We start from the raw sequence: 17063 nt of genomic DNA, 5'->3' as shown, positions 1-17063 counted from the left end.
GGTGTAAGAAATAATAACAGGGTGCCATTTCCATGCTCTCAAGATTTCTTGTGACTCTTTCTAAGATGTATAGGTCAACAAAGAAAATGTTAACTGTCTTGTCTTTCTCACGCTCTCCTGTATAAATATAAGATGCTGAATAAAGTCGTGGTCAGATTGCTTCCCTTTGTGGAGACGTGTCTGAACCTCTCGACCCCATCTTTGTTGTAGTATTCCTTTCCTGTAGTTTTCTTTCTCAGCTGCGCTGTGCACGTTCTCGGGACCTGATCAACTTTGCCGGCTGGCACCCGCAATGGACTATACAGTCCATGGAATTCTCCAGGCCAGAATACTGGAGTGGGTAGCCTTTCCTTTCTCCAGGGGATCTTCCCAACCCAGGGATCGAACCAGGTCTCCCACATTGCAGGTGGATTCTTTACCAGCTGAGCCACAAAGGAAGCCCAGGAATAATGGAGTGGGTAGAAGATCCCTTCTCCAGTGGATCTTCCCAACCCAGGAATCAAACCAGGGTCTCCTGCATTGCAGGCAAATTCCTTACCAACTGAGCTATCAGGGAAGCCCTGATCCTTAATAAATATTTGTTAAATTAACAAGATGTTGGATGCATGGACTTTGCTTTTCTCTATGCTGGGTATAGCAAACTTGGATGCTGAATAATCTTTAAGAATAATGGTAATGGAATGAGAAGAATGTGTTTGGCTATAAATTGTGGTATTTCTGGAAGTTTCTAGAAACCTGACCTCTTGTGGATGACTACCAGTCTTCATTGCAAATCTCCTTTATGCTGCTGATGATATGTTTTTCTACATGAACAGAAAACATAGGATTTTTAAAAAACTGTATTTAATGGCATTCTCTTTCATAAAAATTAGTAGAATAAAGGTATCTGGAAACTCTTTGCTCTTTTTCCCAGTAAGAGGTAGAGTATAATTCCCCTGTCTTTGAATCTAGGCTTGTTTCAATACTAGAATGCTGTGGAAGTTACATTCTAGGTTTTCAGGGACCAACTCATAGGACTTATAGCTCCTGCTTTGTTTCTTGGAAAACTTGGTTTTTGGAGCCCCAAAGCCTTCACATAAGAAGTCTGACTCCCCCGAGATCACCATGATAAAGAGGCCACATGTAATGTGTGTGGTTGAGACTACCTTCTAGACCTCCCTGCCAAGGCAATAGACATTTGGGTGAAATCATCCATCCTGGACTTCCAGACGAGGCTATTCTCTAGCTAAATTTTGATGAATGATCCTAGCCAATGCAACATGGTATTGAAAAATCATTAAGATAAGCCCTCACCTGAAATTCATGAGATGTGATAAGACGATTGTTGTTTCAGCCCACTAAGTTTTAGGGTAATTTATAGTGCGATAGATCAGATCAGCTCAGTCATGTCCGACTCTTTGCCACCCCATGAATTGCAGCACGCCAGGCCTCCCTGCCCATCACCGACTCCCGGAGTTCACTCAGACTCATGTCCATCGAGTCAGTGATGCCATCCAGCCATCTCATCCTCTGTCGTCCCCTTCTCCTCCTGCCCTCAATCCCTCCCAGCATCAGAGTCTTTTCCAATGAGTCAACTGTTCGCATGAGGTGGCCAAAGTACTGGAGTTTCAGCTTTAGCATCATTCCTTCCAAAGAAATCCCAGGGCTGATCTCCTTCAAAATGGACTGGTTGGATCTCCTTGCAGTCCAAGGGACTCTCAAGAGTCTTTAACAACAGCAAATTATTTTATTTCCATATTTGCCCAATAACATTTGCTTCAGTTCAGTTCAGTTGCTCAGATGTGTCTGACTGTTTGCCACCCCATGGATTGCAGCATGCCAGGCCTCCCTGTCCATCATCAACTCCTGGAGTTTACTCAAACTCATGTCCATTGAGTCAGTGATGCCATCCAACCATCTCATCCTTTGCTATCCCCTTCTTCTCCCATCTTCAATCATTCCCAACATCAGCGTCTTTTCAAGTGAGTCAGTTCTTCACATCAGGTGACCAAAGTATTGAAGTTTCAGCTTCAGCATCAGTCCTTCCAATGAACACTCAGGACTGATCTCCTTTAGGATGGACTGGTTGGATCTCCTTGCAGTCCAAGGGACTCTCAAGAGTCCTCTCCAACACCACAGTTCAAAAGCATCAATTCTTCAGCACTCAGCTTTCTTTGTAGTCCAACTCTCACATCCATACATGACTACTGGAAAAACCATAGCCTTGACTAGATGGACCTTTGTTGGCAAAGTAATGTCTCTGCTTTTGAATATGCTATCTAGGTTGGTCATAACTTTCCTTCCAAGGAGTAATCCTCTTTTAATTTCATGGCTGCAGTCACCATCTGCAGTGATTTTGGAGCCCCCAAAAATAAAGTCAGCCACTGTTTCCCCATCTATTTGCCATGAAGTGATGGGACCAGATGCCATGATCTTCGTTTTCTGAATGTTGAGTTTTAAGCCAACTTTTTTACTCTCTTTCACTTTCATCAAGAGGCTCTTTAGGTCTTCTTCACTTTCTACCATAAGGGTGGTGTCATCTGCATATCTGAGGTTATTGATATTTCTCCCGGTAGTCTTGATTCCAGCTTGTGCTTCATTGAGTTCAGCATTTCTCATGATGTACTCTGCATGTAAGTTTAATAAGCAGGGTGACAATATACAGCCTTGATATACTCCTTTTACTATTTGAAACCAGTCGGTTGTTCCATGTCCAGTTCTAATTGTTGCTTCCTGACCTGCATATAGGTTTCTCAAGAGGCAGGTCAGGTGGTCTGGTATTCCCATCTCTTAAAGAATTTTCCACAGTTGATTGTGATCCACACAGTCAAAGGCTTTGGCATAGTCAATAAAGCAGAAATAGATGCTTTTCTGGAACTCTCTTGCTTTTTTGATGATCCAACATGTTGGCAATTTGATCTCTGGTTCCACTGCCTTTTCTAAATCCAGCTTGAACATCTGGAAGTTCATGGTTCATGTATTGTTGAAGCCTGGCTTGGAGAATTTTGAGAATTACTTTGCTAGCGTGTGAGATGAGTGCAATTGTGCAGTAGTTTGAGCATTCTTTGGCATTGCCTTTCTTAGGGATTGGAATGAAAAGTGACCTTTTCCAGTCCTGTGGCCACTGCAGAGTTTTCCAAATTTGCTGGCATATTGAGTGCAGCACTTTCATAGAATCATCTTTTAGGATTTGAAATAGCTCCACTGGAATTCCATCACCTCCACTAGCTTTGTTTGTAGTGATGCTTCCTAAGGCCCACTTGACTTTGCATTCCAGGATGAGTGATCACACTCACTTCACATTCTAGGTAAGTTCTCACACCATTTTGATTATCTGGGTCATGAAGATCTTTTTTGTATAGTTCTTCCATGTATTCTTGCCACCTCTTTTTAATATCTTCTGCTTCTGTTAGGTCCATACCATTTCTGTCTTTTATTGTGCCCATCTTTGCATGAAATGTTCCCTTGGTGTCTCTAATTTTTCTCGAAGTAGTCTTTCCCATTCTATTGTTTTCCTCTATTTCTTTGCACTGCATTGAGACTTTAAATTTGGGCAATTTTGGTTGATCATTTGCTAACCACCAAGTAAACTTTAGTTCTTGTATGTTTCTGTACCTTGCAATTGAACAAGAGATGGTTTGGGGCACTGAAAGAAATGGGCTGTTAATTCTGGGCCATATTTAACCTATCTTAGAATAGTAATTGGTAATATGCATTGGCAATGTAGTCTCAAGTCAAAACAAAACAAAACACACACTTTGGGGACTCAGGGAAATAAGTTAAATTGGTTTAAAAATATATATATCAATGTATGCCAAATTTTATTTTAATTTATGTTAGAAGCTATGTTCCTCTGCAAAGCAGTCAATATGGTAAAAGACAAAATTATACATAGGTAAAAATTTTAGGCTCAATTTGTTTATTTATTAACTTTTTATTTTGTATTGGGTACCTGATGTGAACAGCAGACTCGTTGGAAAAGACCCTGATGCTAGGAAACATTGAGGCAGGAGGAGTAGGGGGCAACAGAGGATGAGATCGTTTGATGGTATCACCGACTCAATAGATATGAGTTTGAGCAAATTCTGGGAGATAGTGAAGGACAGCAAAACTGGGTATGCTGCAGTTCATAGGGTCTCAAAGAGTTGGACCTGACTGAGTAACTGAACAACAAGAAATGGTCGATTAACAACATTGTGAGTTTCAGGTGAACAGTGAAGGGACTCAGACATACATATATATATAGGTATCCCTTGACCTCCAAACTCCCCTCCCATCCACATAACATTGAGCAGAGTTCCATGCTATGCTTAATTTAAAAGTGACATTAACTGAAAAGTAATTAATAAAGGAAAGGAAATGAACTTTTTTTTAGGGCCTACTATGTGCCAAGTGCTTATCATACATTTTTAAAAATCTCATGATAACACTACAGGTAATTTGTAAATGTGAAATTAAAAATTTGCTTAAGATCACTCAGTTGGTAAGTGGTAGGCTGGATTTGACCAAATCTAACTGGTTCAAAGCCTGTGTGTGTTCTTTCTCCTCCATGGAGGCTATTTATCTAAAAGAGTGCAGGTCTCTCCAAATGTAGCTCTCAAAGAACTTGGAAGTAATTAAGGTGGAGGTGGTTTGTTAGCATGTATATTTATGAAATATACCCCAGTAAAACATTTTATCGATTTTTGCCCACCTTTACAAGTTGCTTATTCAGTAAGGATCTGGGAGAAAGAGTAGGAAATACACAACACCCCATGGATGTATTTCAGAAGTTCTGTAACTTGAAACACAGCTTATAGAGTGAATCTTATTAAAAGCACTTTCCATCACTATGACTACCCCAATTTATCTCCTGCAAGATTCTGTTATAGCTTCATTTTCTTAATGGGATGTATCTACAATGGGGTGAGAGGATTGGGGTTGGATGTTTTCTTTCTATTCATTTTTTCCCTAGTTGGGCTAAAATTCCCATCTTGCATTTGTCTGTCTGAAATCTTCAAATACTTTAATAATAATATTAATAAATACAACTGTTCAAAAAAAAATACAACAGAAAAGTTGAGACTCTCAGTTTGGGCTAATCCCAACCATCTGGGACAGGATAAGTAGCCATGGGGAATGGGGTGGGGGTACTTTCTTAAACACAATTCATCCCCCTCTCCCAATACTTACATGTTCAAACACTGCTTGATGGACTGACTCTTGTGTTTCTTATTTTCAGAAGAGTCAGCACTGTCCAGTGGTTTTAAAGCTCAGATAGTGTTGTTACTGAACCAAATTTGGGTTCCTTCACTAGTGTGCAGTGAAACCAATCTACTGACATTGGGTTGTATGAAGGAAAATGCAGTATTTATTTCAGGGCACACCAAGCAGCCAAAGTCCCTGAGTTCAACAAAAAACTTCAGCAAAGCATTTTTAAAATCCAGGTGAGGGAGGGGTGTCCCAGGGTATGTGATCAGCCCGTGCATAGTACTCTGATAGGTTGATGGTGAGCTAACGGTGTCATCACAGTGGTTAACAGTATGGATCCTTAGTAGCTAGTAGGTCTGGTCATGGTCATCAAGTAGTTAATTTCTTCCACTTGGTGGTGGTTTTAGCATATGTAAAACAACTCAGGAAATGTACATCAGATACTATCATTTCCCTACTGCTGAGAGGAGCTGCTACAGCAGAGGATATGGGGGCAGGCCCCAAAGGATCATTTTTCAGTAGGATGGGCTTCCCATTCTTTGCTTCAATTTATTCATTTGTAACTTGGACTTCCAACCAGTTGCTGTGAGGGGTAAATGAATCAGTCAATGCATGTGAGGTACTTAAAACCATGCTTGGTGACAGTAATTGGAAAGTGCTATATAAATACTAGCTGCTAATCTCATACTATCTTCCTCAAGCATTTACTTGAAAGGCAGGGGACAGGATAAAAAAGAAAGGGAAGACTTTGAAGACATTGAGCAATTTGCACAAAAAGCTCCTGTACTCAATTACAGGTGGTTACCTATCTAGGCAGAGGACTGGCTTCTTGGTGGGAACTTCACTAACATACAACTTACAATGATGTTCTTGAGGTTAATGGCCAAGGTCAGGAGACAATAATCTCTATAAAAAGCCAGTGCAATTTTATGAGGACAGAGAAACAACAGCATGGATACAAAGTTTCTTGACAGGAGCAAGACAGTGATTTTTTTTCTTCCAAACTCTCTAATCAGTGTGGCCAGGCAGAGGACAAAAAGGGTACTTCTCTCTTGATCATTTCTATTCATTCATTCGTCCAACAACCATTACTTCATTGTTCACCTACCCTGTGCCAAGCAAAGCAGAGTGAGACCTCGCAGTCTAGTTGGAGAAATGAACAAGAGGATGCATTAATTAACTCAGTTACTATCATCCATCAGGTACTGTGCTAGGTGTGGGGTATAGTGAACAAAACAGACAAAATCTCCCCCCACACCCACCCCTTGCACTTGTGGAGCTGGCATTCTAGGGAAAGACAATGCTTGAAGTAAGTATGAAATCCTAAAAATAAAGCATGCAAGGAACTAGGGCGTGTTCCTGTAGGGTGGTGGACTGGCTGTGCTTTTAATTGGAATAGTCACGGACAGTTATACTGATAAGGAGGTGGGGTAACTCAGGATATGCCCAGAGCATATGGGAGCCCAAGGGGAAGCCCCGTGTCTCTCCATGCCCTGCTGAGGGCAGCCTCAGAACTCAACACTCTCCAGTGCCAGTTCTGGAGCTCACTCCTCCCGCCGCCTCGCCGGGCTCCAAGGGGCGGGGACCGAGCAAAGGTCCCGCCGCCCGCCCTCTTCCCTCGCGATCCCCCGCCTCGACTCGGCCCGGCCCGGCCCGAGGGCTCCTCCGACTCGACCGGCTCGGGGCCCGAGGCAGCTGCGAGGTAAGTCCGGTGTCTGGGCTCGGCTCTGTTCGGGATCCGGCTTTGACCTTGGGGAGCCGAGCCCGCGCGGCCCTTTCTCTCTGGGACACCCTCCGGTGTGCCCCTTAGTCCTAAGGGGGACGAATGGGTGGGTTGCCCGCAACTGGACCGCCGGCCCCATGGCGTCCCCCCTCTCCCCCGTTTCCAGCCCCCGTCCCCCCACCCCACCCCTTTCCCATCCCATCCCCTCTCCTCTCCTCCTCCACTCCATTGCCACTTCCTTCTCTGGCTTTTGCTAGGGCAGCGGGTACCCACTGCCCGCCTTCTTCGCGCCCCCTCCCCATTCCTTCTTTCTTTGTCTTCCGGTTTCTCCTGGCTAGGCTGTAGATGGCCGCGTGCGGGGGCGCGTGTGCGCGGGGAAGGAAGGCGGGGGCGGCGTGGAATTCTCTCTCCTGCCTGGACCGAGTCCCCATCCCTGGCGTCGGGGATCCTGGGCCCCGAGGTTACGGAGGAGGAGGAGGAGGAGGCCAGGCCCCGCCCGGTAGTTCTCAGCCTAGATGGGATGACATCACCGCGCTCACCGGGCCTCCACGTGCGGACCCGGACCGCTTCCCCTCTGCACCTGACCAGGTTCTAAGACCAGGGTCGTCTTAGAACGGCGTGGGTTCTAGCGGGTTTGGAAAAACCCTCTCACTGAGATTCTACTCAGTTCAGAGGACTGGTGAGAAGGAGGGATGCGTTGGGATTGATGGATGCCTTTAAGAGGCAAATAGACAAACTAGTTGAAGTGGAATGAAAAGTGCTGCGGAATCAGAGAACAGCTGAAGAAGTGTAGAGTAAATTAATCGTTTTCCAAAGCCACCACCAATGAGCTCTTTTCATAAACGAAAACCTCCGGGAAAAGATGAGGCCAGACAATTAGATCTGAGAAATACCGCCCAAGCCCTCAGAAGCTCCTTAGGTTTTCCAGAAGTGCTTTTGTTTTTCTTTTTGAACCCGCAAGGAGAACCAGTGGGTTCTTTACTTAATCAGTCTCCAGTTATTTGTTCCACTTCCCCCAAACCTTTGCTGACTCACCCTCCTTTTACAAGCTCATGCGTGCCCTGTGACCACCTTTTTTTTTTTTTTAATTTCAGATTTTTAGTTTAGAAAGAAATGATAGAGTTCCTTGTCTTTAATTTGCTGCTGCTGCTAAGTCGCTTCAGTCGTGTCCGACTCTGTGCGACCCCATAGACGGCAGCCCACCAGGCCCCGCTGTCCCTGGGATTCTCCAGGCAAGAACACTGGAGTGGGTTGCCATTTCCTCCTCCAGTGCATGAAAGTGAAAAGTGAAAGTGAAGTCCCTCAGTCGTGTCCGACTCTTAGCGACCCCATGGACTGCAGCCTACCAGGCTCCTCCGTCCATGGGGTTTTTCCAGGCAAGAGTACTGGAGTGGGGTGCCATTGCCTTCTCCCCTTTAATTTGCCTTACTATACAAATGAAGGCACTGGGCTGTAAGCATTGGAAGATATGGAAGAATGACACCTCTATTTAAAGTTAATAGAGTCAATTTCACTTTGTTGTTTAGAAAACTAAAAACAGTTTGAAATGTGCTGAAGTTGTTAAGAGACAATAGTACTAATAGCAGTGTCTTGTTTTCCTAGATAGTGAGGAAATAGCATGTTTTATAGCCATGGTTTTTGCTTCCACCGTAACTGAAGTTTACCCTTTTGAGCACATTTTCTTACTCTACAAAATGAATCATATGTGGTTCAAAAAAAAAAATAAATAAATAAAGCTGACTAGGGTGTCAGCAGAGCAGGTGGTCCAGGACTTAGGCTTGGGAGACAGGTGGACCTCAGTTGGAATCTGGGCTCAGCACTAATTCTCTATTTGAGGTTCACTGCCTTCTAGTCACGGAGAAGGCAATGGCACCCCACTCCAGTACTCTTGCCTGGAAAATCCCATGGATGGAGGAGCCTGGTAGGGTGCCATGGGGTCTCAAAGAGTCAGACACGACTGAGCGACTTCACTTTCATGAACTGGAGAAGGAAATGGCAACCCACTCCAGTGTTCTTGCCTGGAGAATCCCAGGGATGGGGTCGCATAGAGTCGGACACGACTGAAGCAACTTAGCAGCGGCAGCAGCAGCCTTCTAGTCAAAGACCTCTGGGAACAGCAGGTGGAGTTGAAGGGGTTGGGTCAGTTCCTTGCTGAATGAGGGAGGCTTTGCTCCATGGGCAACCCCGGGCTTCTCCATATCTGGGTGTCAGAAAGGAGTTATAGGATTTGGGCTTCTAGGCGATTTGGAGGAGAGTTTAAGGAAATAGGACTTTACTCTGGATTGGATGCTGCCAGAAAGTGTGGGAAATTCTCTGGAGTATCCTTGTAAATCATGTCTGAAAGGAGTGAGGCTAAAACTGCTGTTGACCGAAAACCACAGTTACTTATGTGTCAGGGTTGGTGGGGGTAGTGGGAGTGTTTGGTCATTTTTGTGGTTTGGACAGTGTTCACATTCTGACTGTGGTCAGATAAGACTATAAAAGGTCTTGTTTTGGTCTTGATTTATCATGACCACTGAGTGGCCTTGCCTGATGTTGATGTCCTGTGACATTGTTCGTGCCAGCCAGGAGAATGCCGGGCCAGTGCTGGCAACCCCAGGGCTAGCTGATTGTACCAAGCGAGTTCCTGGATGTCAGGGTTGCTGCTTTTTTTCTTGTGTTCTTGAGCAAATAACATCTTTGACTTTAGTTTCCACTTCTGTAAAATGCAGACAATACCTCCTGAGGGTTGTCGTGGAGATGCAATGAGGAAATATGTAGAAAGGAGTTAGCCAGTACCTGGCACATAGCAGGTACTCAGCATATAGTTACCCCCTCTTTATCTAGTGGATGTTGAGGTTTCTTCCTTAGAATTCAAGCAGAGGCCCATTGATCAACTGGAGCTGCTCTAGAGAAGAATCCTGAATTGGGATGAGGTAGGTTTTTTGCAACTCAAAGATGTGATCATTCCATCACACTGAATCAGTCTTGAGGATGGTCATGAGCGATTGTAGTATCTTCTGATGCCGTCACCATCTTGGCAACTATTTTTTAGATTCTTTGGTCCGAGTTGGCCGTGTGCTCTTCTGACTTTGTGTCGTTGTCTTGCTTTTTTGGTCTCTTCCTTTAATGTCTCTTGTCCAGGAGTCTGAGCTGAGCTTTCATGTCATTACTGCCTTGACTTTGACTCTCTGAGTTCTAATCTGATTCAAGTTGGGCAGACACAGAGGCTGATGAGATGTTTGCTAATGGAATTCTTCAGGCCCAAGTGAGGGAGCCCAGGCTCTTTGGTACAGCTGTAAAGTGCAGTGGAGTTTTAGGCCATGAGCATTTTGACCTTGACCTCTAGGGAGGTCATTTTCATCTTCTTTCAGATTGGAGCATTCTGGAAATTTGAATCTGACGTCTGGCTTCTAGTTGAGGCATTGTCTGTGTCAGGCAGCTTGAGTTCTAGATCTTTTAGTGGACTCTGGGCATATTATTTAATCTTTCCAGGTGGGACAGTTACTTTAGTTGTTTGAGAATCAGACAGCAACTTATTGGCTCCCTATGCCACATGATAAACTGTATTGTGTTAAATTTTTAGCTTATATCTTGGTTCATCTCTCTGATTTATTGAAAGCTTCTAGGAATAAAGAAAAAGCAATAGAAAATAGGCTAAGGACACAAACAGTTAAGAAAAAGATATATAAAAAGGCTGCAAACAAAAGACGCTTGAATTCATTTATATTAAAATGTGTGTTAGTTGCTCAGTTGTGTCCAACTCTGCAACCCCATGGACTATAGCTGGCCAGATTCCTCTGTCCATGGAATTCTCCAGGCAAGAATATTGGAGTGGGTTACCATTCCCTTCTCCAGAGGATCTTTCCAACCCAGGGATTGAACCTGGGTCTCCTGAATTGCAGGCAGATTCTTTACTATCTGCGCCACCAGGGAAGCCTCTTAAATTATATGTTATATTAAAATAACATGACTTAAAACTGTACTGAGATACTATTTCTCACCTATGACTAGCAAAAATACAAAGATTGATAACCTACTCTTGTTGCTGAGACTGATACTTTCATACCTTATTGGTGAAACTGAAAAATGGTACAACCTGTAAATTATCGATGCATTTACCCATTGGTCTAGCACTTCTTGAAATCTCTCTTCAGACACTCTTGCCCAGTGGTCCCTGACCTTTTTGGCACCAGGGACCTATTTTGTGGAAGATAATTTTTCCATGGGCCAGGGGTGGGAGCATGGTTTCCTGATAATTCAAGTGCATTACATTTATAGTCCACTTTATTTTTAATGTAGTGCTGCCACTGATCTGACAGGAGGTACCGGTTCGTGGCCTAAAGGTTGGGGACCCCTTCTCTTGCCCATGTAGGAAGGGGACACACATTCAGTATTTAGTATGGCATTTTTATAGTAATAAAAATTTAGACGTAACCCAAGTGATCAGCAATATGGGACAGGTTAAATAAGCAATGGTACATCTTCGGGAAGGGGTATTATGAACTGTATTATGCAGAGGGTACTCACCATGGAGAGATCTCTAGGATATATTGCCACGTGACAGAAAGCAAGATGCAGAACAGTGTGTACATTCCTTTTATATTTGTATAAAGAAATATGAAGGTGATATACTTGAAGGGGAGAGGGGTGAAAAGGTAGATGGGACCTGGGTAGGGATGGGATTTCTCAGTGTGTATCTTTTCCCATAGTTTAGATTCTTGAGCCATGTAAATGTATTGTGTATTCAAATATAGTAATTAAAAAAAACCCCCAAACCCTCTAACTTTAGCTTCACAAGGAAAATATCCTCAGTTCTTTGATTAAATAAGTCTGAATAAAAACCTCCAAAGCAGTAGTCACTGCTGTTAACTCTTCTTCAAACAACCTACCTTGTCAAGAGGCTATGTTTGATGCTAGATTGAAAAAAAATTAAAAATTAATTTAGGAGTTCCCCTTCTTTATCCTCTAATCCCTCTGGGGAGGAGTGGTGTCATTACTAAGACTTTGCTGCCTATAGCAGATGGGTTTTGTTACTTTTTTTTTAATAGCAAGCCTGATGTATGTTCTTCAGAGACCTGTTTAATCTGAAGTCAAGGTAGTGAACTCCCTTCCTGGTTGCCGCAGGAAAGAATGGAAACCATAGAAATGGAGATCCTGATACCCCCGGTGAACTGACACAGGTTCTGCTGCTACTCTTTTCTTGGGGCAAAGCAGGGTGAAATCCCCCAGGTGACTGAAAGTGAGTGCTAGTCGCTCAGTCATGTCCGACTCTTGGCAACCCCATAGACCATAGCCTGCCAGGCTCCTCTGTCCGTGGAATTCTCCATTGGAAAAGTCTAGTGTTCAACCCAGAGATCAAACACGGGTCTCCTGCATTGCAGGCAGATTCTTTACCGTCTAAGCCACCAGGAAAGTCAGGTCATTGAGGAGACAGTATTTTGTTCAATATTCTTCCCTTGTGTTTGACAAAATTAACTTTGCATCTTATGCTAGACGCACTCTCAGTGGTAGTACTGCCTTACTGTCCCCACCAATCTGCTTCTTCCCAGATCCCTCTTTTGATAACTGGCATCTCCATCTCATCAGCCAAGCCAGGCCTGCGCTGTCTGCAGGCCATGCTGGGGAGTCTCCTTTCTTTCATCAGAAACCTCACATCCAACCAGAGTTCTGGGGAAGCCACCAAACCAGCATTTTTTCTGCCCTTAAGGCACTGATGTAGTTCCTTCCAGCTGATCTCCTATTTCATTTCCAGAAGATCTGTTTAAGTGACTACTCTCATCACACTGCTCCCTATATAACCCCTCTAGTGGCTCCTGCTGCCCTGGCTCTCATCAGGGGAGGTACAGGCCTTCAGGACCAACACTGAGTCTTCCTCATCCTTGTCTTTTGCCCCTCCCTGCTCTAGAACCTGGCAGTCCACTGCAGGAACCAATCCCAGAGTTTGCAGAGCAACTCTAAGTCTGTCAAAGGAGTGGTGATAGGCATAGCTACACAAACCCATGTCTCTTGATCATTACGACCTTGCTGGTCCCAAATCTTAGAAAATCTTCTCCACCTGTCCACCACTTCCTGCAAGTGCTGAGCCTTTATAATTGCTCATCTGCTAGAACCTCCTCTCAGTACTCCTTTGCTGACTTAGGCTCGTTTCTACCTAGCCCACAAAATGCAGCTGTGATGCTGTCTGCTTCATGACAGCTTCTGCGACACTGTGTTTCTCTCCAGCTTGATCGAGATGACTTTTTCTTGGTTCATTCCTTTTCGCAATCTCTGTCAATATCTAGCATAAAACTTAACTGTTTATTTCTCCTTCTGGTCACCAAACTAGTAGCTCATTAAGGTGAGAGGCTGCCTTTTGTGTATGTATCCTGAGTGCTTAAACACAGTACTTGGGTATAGTACATCAGTTCAGTTCAGTCACTCAGTCGTGTCCGACTCTTTGCGACCCCATGAAGTGCAGCATGCCAGGCCTCCCTGTCCATCACCAACTCCCGGAGTTCACTCAAACTCACGTCCATCAAGTCGGTGATGCCATCCAGCCATCTCATCCTCTGTCGTCCCCTTCTCCTCCTGCCCTCAGTCCCTTCCAGCATCAGAGTCTTTTCCAATGAGTCAACTCTTCGCATGAGGTGGCCGAAGTACTGGAGTTTCAGCTTTAGCATGCTTAAGAATAATGACTGATTCAATAAATATTTTGATAAATGAGTTCTCTGATAAAAGAACAGGGTTAGATGGCTATAAAATAATCTAAGAGAAGGTACTTTAGAGAAGAATTAATGATAGTAAAACAAAACGTTTTAATGTTCTTGAGAAGATCCATGGTAAAGAAGGTGGGTTGAACTATTAGTAACTAAACATCCAAGATTATCTCAGCTCTTAAATTCTATAATTGTGTTTTCTATGTGACTTCCAGATACCAGGGGACAAGTATAAATAAAACACAGTTTTTGTGCACTAGACATTTTAACCTTTCTTGTGCATTAGACATTTTAACCTTTGTGGATAGTTATTTCAATTTGTGCGTTTTTTGAATAATAATGGTCATGTATGTGTGCACATATATATTTTGCATATGTACAGCTATGTGCAGTTTATATGTTGTGAATTGTTTATAACCTTTGTCCATGTGTCTCCTACCATTTTTTAATCCTTGATGTACTTTGCAAAGGTTTTTTTAATGTTAAGTATTCTAGTTTTTTGTTAATACAAACTAGAAAATAAGCATTTTCTCAGTTTGCTATTTGTCTTTCTAAAGGCCTAATTCTACAATTGTACAAATATTTGTTTGTCTTTTTTACTTTTATGGTTTCACTTTTCTTTAAAAACCCTCTAATCCACTGAGAATTTGCTCTTGTGTGTGGCATGAGATGGGTCTTCCAAGGTGGTGCTGGTTGGTAAAGAACCCTCCTGCCAACACAGGAGATGCAAGAGACTCAGGTTTGATCCCTGGGTTTGGAAGATCCCCTGGGGGAGGAAATGGCAACCCATTCCAGTATTCTTGCGTGGAGAATCCCATGGATAGAGCAGCCTGGTGGGCTACAGTCTGGGAGGTTGCAGAGTCGGATGTGACTGAAGTGTCTTAGCATGCATGCATGGCATGAGATAGGGATCTGACTTTTTTTTTCCCCCCAGATGTTTAGCCAGTAATTCTAATAGTTTATTGAAAAGTATAGACATCTTCCAGTGAATATAGTACATTTATATCTTCCAATGTGTGTTTCTTTTTTTCCCCTCCAGCTGAAGAGTGACTGGGCTTTTCATTTCTGGGTTTAAAAGTAATAGCTAGTCACTTTACATTTATGGATAAGGGAAATCACACAATGTAAAGAAAAAGCACATTCAACCCTTCAAAGAAGTAGTCTTAAGTAAGATGCACATTTGGGTAGTCAGTATGCTGTTCAACAGATATTCCCAGGTCTCTGCCTTCCCAATACTTGGTATTTCATGACCATTATGACTGGCTGAGGCCATGTGCCTAGTTCTTACAAATTGTGAGTAAATGTGATATGTGTCAGTTTTGGGCTAGAGCATTTAATACCTGATGTGAGACTTTTCTGGAACCTTATTTCCTGTTGGCTGATGACTGATGATGTTCAAGACGGTGTCTGCCCCTTTAGCCTGAATCCCTGAATGACAGCAAGGAGCAACGTCTTCTGTACTGGATGTGTAGTGTGAGCACTAAATATACCCTTCTGATTATAAGCCACTGAGATTTGGAGGCATAACCTAGCCTATCCTGATTTATACTCATATCCTCTTTTAGTATTTCAATTTTTTATTTTTTAGACATCAACTGAACTCAAGCTAGAGGCTTCTCTAAGGAGAAGATATTCTTTCATGAATACTGATTGATACTAGGAAGAAATAAGATGATTTCAGGAAAACGTTATGAAATAATAACTTCCTATATATATATATATATATTTTTTTTTTTTTTTCAGGTAATCTGGAGTTCTCAAAATGTTTGCCAAAGCAACACGAAATTTTCTTAAGGAAGTTGATGCTGGAGGTAACCTGATCGCAGTATCAAACTTGAATGACTCAGATAAATTACAACTTCTAAGTCTGGTGACCAAAAAAAAGAGATACTGGTGCTGGCAGAGACCCAAGTACCAGTTTTTATCTGTCACTCTTGGAGATGTACTCACAGAAGACCAGTTTCTGAGTCCAGGTATGTTTCTTTGGTTATATTTACAATTGTTCCAGATCAGGAGATGATTCTTCTTTTAGACACACGTTGTCTTGTTTTGTTGTTGTTGTTTAGTCACCCAGTCATGTCTGACTCTTTGTGACTCCATGGACTATAGCCCACCGGGCTCCTCTGTCCATGGGATTCTCCAGACAAGAATACTGCAGTGGGTTGTCATTTCCTTCTCCAGGGGATCTTCCCCACCCAGGGATTGAACCCACGTCTCCTGCAGTGCAGGCAGATTCTTTACCAATGAGCCACTGGGGAAGCCACATGTTGTCTGGAGTGATTATAAAGCCATACCTTATAATCAGTTCTCCTGATTCTTTGCTTACTGTTTTAAAGACATATCCGTTCTGTTTTCTTTTTCTTTTGTATTCCATTTTTGGCTGTGCGGGGTCCTTTTTGCGGTGCATGGGCTTCTCACTGCAGTGGCTTCTCTTGCTGCAGAGCATGGGCTCTAGGGTGCACAAGCTTCAGTAGTTGTGGCGGTCAGGCTTAATTGCTCTGAGGTGTGTGGAATCTCCTCAGACCAGGAATAAAACACGTGTCTTCTGTATTGGCAGGCAGATTCCTACCCACTGTTCTTTCTACCAGAGGAGTTCCAATATTGCAATTTTTGGTATAAAAGTACAACATGCCCACTTGTAGATGTTGTGGCTCCTCAGTATAAGTGGACTGAAGTTCTACTGCTCCCAATTTGGTTTAATATTGAGGTTGATGATGCCCCGTATCCATCAGGAGAGTGTGAAAGATTTTATTACTCACAAAATGAAGCTTTTCTGGGGAGAACATAGTAGATTGCCAAGGCTGGTCCAAAAATAACTAGAGAGAAGAGGGAAAAAGATGGGCTTAGTTGTTCTAGTGAATAGGAGGTATGGTGAGGGTTTTGTATGGGTGGGGTTTGCAAGGGTTCAGTTTGCTGCTGGTGCCAATGGATAGAGCACCTGAAGTTTCTTACCCAATTGCCCAGATGTGTAACAGAAAGGAAAGGAGATAGTGAGCTTGAAATGTCAAACATCAAAAATACTCCTCATTATTACAAAGAAGTATTTATAAAATATAGAAAGGCAAGAAAACAAGTCAATAAAAATTCCTCCATCAAATGTTAATTTCTATTATATTGTATCTTTTTTATCTCTGCTTCTAATTTTTGAAAAATAACATTGGAAACACACTACATGTAATTTTAACATGTTCCTCATTTATTTTATTTAACCTTATATGTTTAGATTTCTTAGTATGGTTTAAATATTTCTTAGTACTGTTTTCAATAAGCAGTATGTATGCACCCTAATTTGCTTAACCAGTCCAATTTAGTGCTTTGTATATAGGGCTGCAATGAATATTTTTGTTGTTGTTTTTCCTTTAAACAATTGTTTCAGCGTAGATTCTTTTTTTTATTAAAATTTTGTTTTTCTTGAGATATAGTGGATTTACAATATTCTATTAGTTTCAGGTGTAGAACATAATGATTCAAAATTTTTATAAATTATATTCCAT

The 17063-nt window shown here is 42.7% G+C and overlaps 1 protein-coding gene across 1 annotated transcript in view; it reads left to right on the top strand.

Annotated features, from left to right (window-relative positions):
- The first annotated feature begins 6614 nt into the window (after nt 1-6614).
- GSDME (gasdermin E) overlaps nt 6615-17063 on the top strand; it is a 75866-nt gene continuing 65417 nt past the window's right edge. Inside the window, exons 1-2 of the mRNA XM_027539351.1 lie at nt 6615-6871; nt 15313-15542. Coding sequence (XP_027395152.1) covers nt 15332-15542 — 211 coding nt within the window. The 5' untranslated portion in view covers nt 6615-6871; nt 15313-15331. The remainder of the gene's footprint in view (nt 6872-15312; nt 15543-17063) is intronic.

The sequence above is a fragment of the Bos indicus x Bos taurus genome, chromosome 4, assembly GCF_003369695.1.
Source record: "Bos indicus x Bos taurus breed Angus x Brahman F1 hybrid chromosome 4, Bos_hybrid_MaternalHap_v2.0, whole genome shotgun sequence".
NCBI classification, from domain to species: domain Eukaryota; kingdom Metazoa; phylum Chordata; class Mammalia; order Artiodactyla; family Bovidae; genus Bos; species Bos indicus x Bos taurus.
Note: the sequence above shows the minus strand (reverse complement) of the source record. Positions and strands in the feature narration are given on the sequence as shown.